Raw genomic sequence first — 11131 nt, 5'->3', positions numbered from 1 at the left:
TCTGCTAAGCAGACTTGCTGCTGATTGTGACAAAATATTTTCTTCATTTCAGCCTGGAATTTGTCCCAGCTATCAAGCTTCTCTTCACAGTTCTCCAAGCACTGCTAAGCTGTACCATCCAAGTAAAAGTGCACATTTGCCAAACACATTAGGTCATACTACAAATTGTATTTAGCAACTCAGTTGAATACTTTCAGCCATTTCCTCAGAACCTGATCAGTATCTCCAGAAAACACTGCTGGATGCTTGATGTGCAGCTGACTTGTTGCTGTTTTGGAATCCATTGGTACCCAGAATGTATGGATGTCCATGTAGACGACAGTTTTTACGTTGCCCGACTAGACCCACAGTGGCACAGATGAAACAATTTCATGCCAGAACACAATCAAGTCCAAATCTGAACGCAGTGTCACCAGTGACATACAACACTTAGAACTGAAAGCACATTTATTACAAACACCAATGTGCAGCCAGAACAATTGGAACTCCTGGGCTAAGAGAACTGCAAATATAATGTACACCAGAATATGCAAACAGTACAGTCATAACAAATTTTGAGAACATTCCAAAAATGATAAGTACTAAATAACAAACAGTTTCCAGTGGTCAGGATCAAAATGGTGACCCGCAGCACGTTAGACAGTGGTGTTAATGGCTACACCACACTTCATGCCCCACAGCTCATTGCAATATGGCACAACTGAGCAAGAACACTTATGTTAATAACATTGTTCAGAAACATATTTGAGACTGATTTGAAAAACCATTATTTTCCACACTGTTGGAACTTGTCCAGTCCAATAAGTAGAATATTACAGAATGTTGACACATAAGCATTAAACAATGAACAGTTTCCTTGAAACTTAAGTTGGTTAGAGAAAGAATTCATTATTGTCTGAGGTTTTAGTTAAGTAACTACTACAGTACATGCAGAGAATTAAGCAGGGGAAAACAACTAAAAGAAGAGAATAACTCAATGTTTGTAGATGGGGACTCAAATAGGTTCTTTTCAAATAAAAAATAGTGTCAAATATAGCCTGTAATTATTACTGCCAGTGACAGGCCCCTCAAAGTTTTAAATTGATTACAATGAACAAGCTGTTACAAAACAATGACCAAATGATGCTGTTGTAGTCTTCAGCCCAAAGACTGGTTTAATGCAGCTCTCCATACTAAGACTACCATGTGCAATTCTCTGCAATCTACAGGCATTGGAACTTGTTTACGGTGCTCAAGTCTTGGCCTTCCTCTACAATCCCCAGGATATGTCCCATCAGTCTATCCTCGATTTTAATCAAGCTGTTTCATAAAGCTTTCTTCTTCTCAGTTTGATGTAGTATCGCTTCATTAGTTGTTTGATCTGCCCACATGACCTTCAGCATTCTCTTGTAATGTCACATTCCACAAGTTTCTATTCTCTCCTTCTCTGTGCTGTTTATTGTACATGTTATAATTTCAAACAAAGCTACACCTCAGACAAATACTGTCAGGTGAGACTTCCCAATATAAGTTCAAAAATCATAATAAGATTTAACAATGAAGAAGGAACTTTATCTGTTGAAAGAATATCATAATTGCATAACAAAATACTGTTTATTCCAGTTTTCTATAAAATATGTCACATGCAAACAAAAATCAACAATTCAATGATAAAAATAGTTATATAAACATCATCATCTTTTCTGTAACCAGTAATTTACAAAATACACCTCGATAAACAGAAACCATTACAAAATAGAAATTTTTATCATTATTACAACAATCTTCCAAAAAATAGATAATACACTAAATTGTACAAACTAAGGCAAGTAAAATTTTTATGATTAACATATTTTTTAAAAGAGGTGTTCATGTAAGAAAAATAACTATGAGCACATTCAAATTTCTAGCATCAACCCTATTATAAGGATGGTGCAAGCCAGTCAAGAAACTTCATGCATGCTTCAAAACCAATAAAACATGCTGCATTTGCTGGAAATGCTCTCAACATAACAGGTGTAACTCCTCGGTATAATGCTGTGGGCCCTTCTTCTTTCATCAGTGTCCTGAACACATCACGGATACCATTTGGATACGTTCCTTCTGGAGCTGTAAGAAGACACAATATTTAACTTTATTTCTATCACACATCATGCAAGAAAATGGAACAGTTTTTTTGTTCACTATGAATAAAACTTAAGAAAAAAACATACAGGGGTTATTCGAAAAGTAAGGAATGATCGGTGGCAAAATGGAAACCACAGTGAAAATCCGATGAAATTTTACCTATCGATCACGTTACATTGTCTTTTTAGTTCTGAGCACACAGGGAGCACATAAAGATAGTAAGAACAATAGTGTCTTCCGCCAAGTACGAGGGCCTGGTGAGAAATTTCGCATTAAGTTATGCAGCCAACACTACATAACTGTTATGTGTTTTTTTCTTCAAGACAATTCTCAGTCGCATTCTGCAGGGGCAATGAAGATGCTCCTGTATCATTTTCAACTGGAAATGTTTGATTACCCACAATACAGCCCATGATTGTCTCCCTCCGAATTTCATCTCTGCTCACATGAACCGCTGGCTATAAAGACAACATTTTGGCACAGACAACGAGCTGTAGGCCAGCATAGAGAATTGGCAGAAAGAACTGGTGGCTGCCTTTTATAACAAGGGTGTTGTAAAGTTGGTAAAATGCTACAACAAATGTCTAAGTCAGAGCAGCAACTATGGAGATAAGTAGCTCGAAGTTGTAGCTAACTGTTGCAAATAAAACGGTTTTGATTTTCACTGTGGTTTCCATTTTGCGACCTATCATTCCTTACATTCCAAACAACCCTCAATAATATTTAACTTATTATGTTGATGCAACACAAATTAAAAACACAAAACAAAGAAAACAAGAGTTAATGAAATATCAAAATGTATCTAGTAAATGGAATACAATTTCAAATTATATGAGCAATACTGTGTCAATGGAAACAATATTTCTTCAGGTTTGGAGACAATGGTTCCTAAGAAATTAAATGTAAGGTGGTTCTCCATGTATCGGAAGCAAAATATCCAAAATCAGAAGAACACACACATTTGTTCATCCCATAAGCCATGCTATCAAAAATACTTTAGAATCATGTTATATTTCAACAGACTGGAAGCACACTTGGCTCACTGACAAACATATGTGAGGAAGGCAGCTTTTGGATTTGGTGTTTCATTAATCTCCGAGTGGTCTAAACAGTTCATAGCACTGAAGCACGGACTGATAAAAATGAAAACACAAACTACCTTCAACTGTTGGTGATACACTTTAGAAACAACAATGTAGGCCTACATTATACATAATCAAATCTATGAAGCTTATTTCTGTGTCTGTATGTCAAACCATAACAAATAACAAAAACTCCATATCACTACAATTTATATTTATTAGTAACTATGTATTTCAGCAACTTGGTTACACCCTCAAATAACAATCATGGTGTTCAACATAGCTTCCACCATTACAGTTATTTTAGAACATTTATTGGTGTTGTGTTGATAGGAGCTATGTAGAGAAACTAAAGCTCAAGAGTGTCACTTCAAAATGAAATTATCCAAAATGCTTAGTTAATAATAAATATAAATCTTAGTGTCTGGTTAAAGTAGGTTTTTGTTGTTTTACAAAGAACATTCCGTGAAGCCTCATGCTGTTGTGGTGAGCCATGTACTTAATTAATCTTATATAATTGTACAGGCAATAATGAATTTGGTGACATGCAGCCACGTCACCAATCATCATGATTTATCTAAATAAGAACAAATTAAGAAAACATGGTTTGAATTCTCTTCTACTCTTCAATCATACTTCACTACATAACTCAAAAAAGATTGACAAAACATACATCAGCGGAAACAACAATATGTAGGAACTTACCAGTCTGCAGTCTACTTTTCAGTACATCAGCTGGCATTCCAACTAACCAGTTAGCAATACCAGCAGAGCCACCTGCAAATATTGTTCCCAAAATGCCAATTTCATTGGTACTTAGCACTCTCTGAAGTCCATCATATGTCATAAAATACATTCCACTTGCAGGTACATCTGGGAAAAAAAATAGCAAATGTTTATACTGGTTCCAGTGTTAGAATTTTCAATTAACACACTGAAAGAATTATGAGGAACTACCTACAATAATAACTCAATTAAGTGTGGCAATCTGATTAGTCAACAAACAACTGGATAACAGATTAAAACATCCTGCCTAATAATTTAGGAGCAGGTTGGATATTTCCCAAAATTCCTTTAAATGCATACCACTCATTGCCTGCTAAAATGGTCAGCTGCTAAGCTTGTCCATGCTCTTTTTGTCTGAATATAAATTATAATCAGCTATACTGTCACATACATGCAACACATATTGGTGGGCTTTCTAAGTGGACCAAGAAGCCTTCTGTCATCAGACTGTGCCACATTTATAGATGAGTGAGAAAAATATATCGTCTCCTAAGTTGCTGGAAGGAGATATGCCATTTATGAGTTGTCTGTTTTACAGGCAGCAGTTTATTGTCTATCACAATAGTCCCCAACATTTTTGATTCCCTGCAGCCTTCATAGATCAGAGTTATTCTAGTGTGTCCTAACTAATCTATCCAATGCAGGTAAAGTGCACAGCTGATGTAGGTACGTTACTTCAAAAATATAATTATAACAAAACTCATATATTAAATTCAAAAACTATTTAATGAACAGATTTATGAGTAATATAATTAATGGGATGTCTGAGCTTGTTCACTACACAATTTCTCAAACATCAGAATCAGACTGGATACAGCCACCCTCATTCCTGTTCCACAATATTTTCTCTTTATTAACAGGAACTATCAAAAACCAGTTCTGCTCAAATAGGGTGTTACAAATGGCATTAATGTTTGCTGAGTGAAGAAGAAAAAACAAAGCTCAGGGAGGTATATAATGGACCAGATATTGTTGCAGAAGCCAGTACGAGGACAAGGAACATCTATGGAAGAGAGGAGGAATCAAGATTGAGAGAAGTGTTGGAGAAGAAACCCATAGGGTCGAGACCTTAAGGCAGACCAAAAATATGATGGAGAGACGAGGTGGCCAAGGATATTCAGATACCTGGAGCAAGGGAAGAAGACGCCAGGGACAGAACACTGGAGGAGGCTACTTGAGGAGACCATAAACTGACTGCAGTTTGTGGGGCCTGGAGAGTATGAGTAAGTAAGAACAAGAGTAAGAGCTTTACCAGTGAGCAGCAGATTTTCATCTATCACTGCTACCCAGAAGTCATAAGGTTCCATGCTTGTTAAATTTTGTCTTTGGTGTACAATCTCAATGAAACGTTAAAAAATTTCTTTCTATATAGAGGTAAATTCAGATTTTGGGTCTAAATAGTTCATGAATCCACATTAATTTGTTAGATAAGTTGAGGTAGGTGAAACTGAAAAGCAGATTATACTGCAAGACAAATTAACTTCATTGGATTACAAACTGGTGCAACAATGGAAAACAATCACCGGTACCACAGTAATTAATTTTTTTTCTTTTGTTTAGTTGTACGTTTTTCCTATAAGCTGAATCCTCTTGGTTAATTTTAAAATGGGCATGTTCAACACGTGAAATTTTTCAAACATATGATATAATCAGGCTGACTAAACCAAAAAATCAGTTTCCACAAAGTGTTCGACATACTCATGTTTTTCTTCAAGAAAACTGTTCTTGCCATAACTAAAATGTACAAGAAAGTGCACTGCACAGGAGTGTCATCATGAGTGGCAGTGGTACAATGAAAATTTATATTCTCCAACTTATATACCCTCACATAAATATTTTGAAAAACCTTGCTTTCACCAGACATGTTTTTGTAAATTTACTATCTTCAACATGTTTTAAGACTAGATTCAGTTGAGGACTCAAATACTCTGAGGCAAGCACTTCTCAGCAAATGATGCAACAGGTCCACATTGAATCTAGAGCTTTCTTTCAAATAAGGGTCTGCAATTCTCCATAACAGCCAGACATCAAACAAAAACTGTCAGTACAAACATCAATATACTCTGTCCACTCCAAATTATTTTCAAACAAAGTGTTCAGTTATGTCAAACGAGTCTTGAGCCTTTCTAACAGCAGCAATACTTTTACAAATTAAAGTCTCCTCCAAAACAGAGTTTGCTAACCAAAGTCTGGATATACAATGGATACAGAGAGGGGTACTCAGAGAGTTGGAGCAGGTAAAAAGTATTGCACCACAAGTATGTCTTAAGTGTTCCAGTGCTTTCACGGTTACACACTGTTCTTCATTCAATACAGTAAACTTATTTGGTAAATAGATCTTCAGGGCATGCTCACAGGAAAAAAAAAAGGCCAGGATGGTGGTCCCACTCAGACACATCCATAAATATTACCTATCATGTAATTGTGGTGTTCCTTTAGTATGGCATGAAATTTTGTGTTAAAAACATATCCAGGAGTACAGACCCACTTTTAATTCAATAAATCTAAAATAATTCTGGCCCTCTTCAGTATTCTAGCCAGAAGTGACCTCCACTACCATATAAGGATTGGCATTCGCCCTATACCAAATGCGAGAAGGTCATACTTTTCTATGATCCCAAGTAGCCTTGCTGCTTGCAGGCAATTTGTGAAAACAGATTCCACAGCAGTGACAGCAAGGGACTGGAATGCTGGTGCTTCTGGAACAGCCAAGATTCTGTATGCACATCAGCCATGAGGAGTTTATGTGAAGTGCCAGTCCCCAGAATACAGGTTAAATATGAGACTGACACAGCAATACCTGTAGCCAGCCTAATTCCCTTTTAGGTGTCACTGATTAATAAACTATGCAGCAGCTTTGAACACATTAGGACAGCACAAGAGCTTTATAAAATACTCCTTGTCTGCTCGCCAAGACCCTCAACCAACACCCCTCACAGGATGTGCATCACCTTCACGGACCTTGCTTTTAGGTCCATTAGGTGGCATAGCCATGAAAATTTTACGTCAAATATCGTCCACAAATCATTAAAACAGATGGTACATATGCAACCTGGAACCTGCTTCTTAGAGAAGATTGCTGTTTACTCTTCTTGAGGAAAAGTGTTCAGTTGCTATAAAGAATTAATGAAGGTCAGTTACACAAGAATGTATATAAAATGAAGTAAAGTTTGCGCCTCTCTTACAAAGTGTTTGAGTTGACGTTTTGATATAACTCTTCTGGCAAATAAAATTATTTGAAAATTACTACGGTATGTTGATGATTTTTCACTTATGGACCGTCTGACAGCAACTGAATAAAACACGATTTTAGTGCCATACGCATTTCGCCTTTATTTTCTGCAAGGCATCATCAGTGGCAGGTTGCGTAGACAGTTTCTTACATATTACGCTCCTGTTGCATTTTTGGTCTTGTTCTACTTCCCATGAGCGCCAATTTGCTGTTTTTTCTGCATTCCACAGCACTATGCACTGAACGCTTGAAAATAAAGGCGAAACGCGTATGGCACTAAAATCGTGTTTTATTCAGTTGCTGTCAGACGGTCCATAAGTGAAAATCATCAACATACCGTAGTATTACGCGCAACTGAGGAGGACAGGACCAAAAAATTGAAGATATTTGAAAATTGTTTGTTGTTGTATGTTGTTGCAGTCTTCAATCCGAAGATTGGTTTGATGCAGCTCTCCCCGTTACTGTATCCTGTGCAAGCCTCTTCACTTCTGACCAACCACTACAACCTACATTCATCTGTATCCGCTTACTATATTCATCCATTGGCCTCCCTCTACAATTGTTACACCCCCCACCCAACACTTCCGTCCAGTACCAAATTGATGATTCTTTGCTTTCGCAGAATGTGTCCTACCAATAAATCCCTGCTTTTAGTCAAGTTGTGCCACAAATTTCTTTTTTCCCTAATCATATTCAGTACCACCCCATTAGTTACACAATTTACCCTCCTTATCTTCAGCATTTTTCTGTAGCACCATATTTCAGAAACTTATTGTCCATGTTTCACTTCTGTAGAAGGCTACACTCCAGTTAAGTACCTACAGAAAGACTTCCTAAAACTTAAAATTTATATTCAACATTAACAACTTCCTCTTCCTGAGAAATTTTTTCCTTGCTATAGACACATTTTTTTTAATACCCTCCCTACATCTACCATCGTCAGTTATTTTGCTTCCCAAATAAGAAACCTCATCTAATGTTTTGTGTGTCTCATTTCCTGATCTAATTCCTGCAGTATCACCAAATTTACATAAATTGTGCTCCATTATCCTTGTCCTGCTTTCACTGATGTATATTTATATCCACCTTTCAAGAGACTGTCCATCCCATTAACTGTTCTTTCAAGTCCTTCACTGTCTGACAGAATTATAATGTCATTAGCAAACCTCAAAGTTTTTTTTCTTCCCCCTGAGTGTTAATTCCTTCTCCAAATTTTTCTTTGGTTTCCTTTACTGCCTGCTCAGAGCAGAGATTGAACAACAATGGGGATAGGCTACAACCCTGTCTCAATTCGTTTGCAACTACTGCTTCAACTCCATGCCCTTCAACTTTTGTAACTGTGTCCTGGTTTCCATACAAGTTGTTTATAGCCATCACTCCCTCTTTTTTACTCCTGCTACCTCAGAATTCCAAAGTGGGTATTCCAGTCAATGTGGTTAAAAACTTTCTGGAAGTCTGCAAGTGCTATAAACGTGCTATACATTTGTCCTCTAGCCATTCCTGTCAATCTCATTTTTTAGATGTCTGTAATTCCCTTAGCCTGAATCATATGTTGCATTTTTGTTTTTCCTCCTTTTGTCAATTAAAGTCAATATCTTCTGCGTTATCCACAGATTTCTACTACATCTACTGCCTTCACTATTTCATCTTGCAAAGCTATCCATTCTTTTCTAATGTATTCCTTTCTAGTTTCAGTTAACATTGCCTAATGCACCCTCTGAAATGCTCAACAACCTCTGGTTCCTTCAACTGACCCAGGTCCTATCTCCTTTATTTCCTACCTAATTGCAATTTCTTCAGCTTTAGTCTGTAGTTCATAACCAATAAATTATGATCAGATTTCACATCTGCTTCCGAAAATATTTAAAAGTTTAAAACTTGGCTCCAAAATCTCTGTCTTAGCACTATATAATTAATGAGGAACATTCCAGTGTCTCCAAGTCTCTTTCTTCTTTTGTGATTCTTAAACCAAGTGTCAACAATAATTAAACTGTGCTCTGTGCAAAATTCTACCAGTTTAGTTCCTCTCATTTCATTCGCCCAGTTCATATCATCCTGTTATTTTTCCTTCTCTCCAATTACAGTCCCCCAACCACAATTAAATTTATCTCTCTCTTAACTATCTGAATAATTTCTTCTCTCTCATACTACATTCCTTCACTCTCTTCATCATGCATGGAGCTAGCTGGAATATAAACTTGTACTACTGTGGTGGGTGTTGGCCTTGCGTCTAACTTGGCTATGACAATTCATTAACCATGATGTTCATAGTAGCTTACCCACATCCCTATTTTCTTATTCATTATTACAAGTACTCCTGCATTACCCCAATATGATTTTGTATTTATAATCCTGTATTCACCTGAGAAAAAGTCCTATTCAATTTGTATCCAAACCTCACTAATTCCCAATATATTTAACTTCAACCAATTTACTTCCCTTATACATCAGCTATTTTCATTTGTAAAATTGTTCCACATGACATTAACTGAAAACCAAGTTTCATTTGTCAATATGTGGTGTGTTCAAGAAATTATTATGTATCTATTAATGTGTATACACTAGTGTGTGTCTTTTTAATGAATGTTTGGCGTGCCATTTTACTATGTGACCTTCAGGCATTGCTCTGGTTGGAAGACTGGCTGGCTGCCTAGCACCCATATATTTCATTGTGCCCAGCTCATTCAGGACAAAAATGAAGGATACCACTTTCAAAATTATACGAAGTCTGTTTTTCCAATGGTGGAATGTACATACATACATTCAGAAAAAAAAACCACAGCATCCATTCAGACAAAAGCACAGCCCACAGCAAAGTTCAAAGTTCAGTGACAACATGTGAGCAGCCATACTGCAATCTGGAACTGTTTCTTACCTCTTTGTATAGGACACAACATACCACCAAGATATTTCTGATAAATAAGAGCAGAAACTGCCACCACGCACTATGAAAATGGGAAAATGTGATCTGTACTGATGAGTCCATATACAAATTGGTAAGAGTGCATCAAAACCCTCACAAGCTAACTCAGCCCTCTTGCCAACACTGTACAGTTCAGGCCAGTGGTGGTATCACGATACACAGAATATTTTTTCAAGGTGAAACTGGATTCATGTGACATTTTTCGTCAAATCTCACATGTTAATGGCACAGAGACCTGATAGCAGATCTCGTGTACTCTGTTCAGCTAAAGTACCCCACTACAGAACTGTACATTCAGCCATTGCACAAATCAAATAGACTGGTTCAAAGTAAACTCTACAGAAAAAGTACTGTTCTGTTTGCCCACATTATATGACTGTCAAAATTCTATCAATAATAATGCACATCTCTTGGGCTCAGCTATTATCAGTGCCCATAAGTAATGGGCAGCTGGTGAGTGATCATATGTCACTATGACTCCACAATGCTTTGAAGTCTTGTGCAGACAATGATGCGGTGGGTATGGGCTGTCATTAGGGCAAACGGGGGGAGGGGGGGGGGGGGGAGATTATATGATGTACGGGAATCTGTCTTTTTATTAGTGGGTCAGTCACCTTAGGAAATTATTTCTCTAGATTTTTATTCCTTTATTTCAGCAAAAAGCAGCCAATCAGTTACAGAAAATTTCTGTACACTGAGATTGTTAACAAACTGTCCCTTAATAATTAAATGTTCTCTTGTTGACTATGACAGTTTTAATGTTTCAAAAAACGAGTATCTCCATGATGTTTCTATAGGTTATTATTCAAGACTCATTTAGAACAATGCAAATGATTTGAGTGACAGTTTAAGTTAATATGCAAATTGTGTTTATTTTCAGTACCTTGCAAAGAAATGTAATGACAACTTATACTAACTGCACTCTGTGGCACCACTTACTTTTAAATACTTACTGTAAGGATTTCTGGGAATGACATTATGAAACAAGAATTTGTGCATCTA

The 11131-nt window shown here is 36.9% G+C and overlaps 1 protein-coding gene across 1 annotated transcript in view; it reads right to left on the bottom strand.

Annotated features, from left to right (window-relative positions):
- Nucleotides 1–1574: 1574 nt before the first annotated feature.
- LOC124721120 (congested-like trachea protein) overlaps nt 1575–11131 on the bottom strand; it is a 168136-nt gene continuing 158579 nt past the window's right edge. Inside the window, exons 5-6 of the mRNA XM_047245937.1 lie at nt 3894–4061; nt 1575–2088 (exon numbers count right to left, since the gene is read on the bottom strand). Of these exons, the coding sequence (XP_047101893.1) occupies nt 1901–2088; nt 3894–4061 (356 nt within the window). The 3' untranslated portion in view covers nt 1575–1900. The remainder of the gene's footprint in view (nt 2089–3893; nt 4062–11131) is intronic.

The sequence above is a fragment of the Schistocerca piceifrons genome, chromosome X (assembly GCF_021461385.2).
Source record: "Schistocerca piceifrons isolate TAMUIC-IGC-003096 chromosome X, iqSchPice1.1, whole genome shotgun sequence".
Taxonomy (NCBI): Eukaryota; Metazoa; Arthropoda; class Insecta; order Orthoptera; family Acrididae; genus Schistocerca; species Schistocerca piceifrons.
Note: the sequence above shows the minus strand (reverse complement) of the source record. Positions and strands in the feature narration are given on the sequence as shown.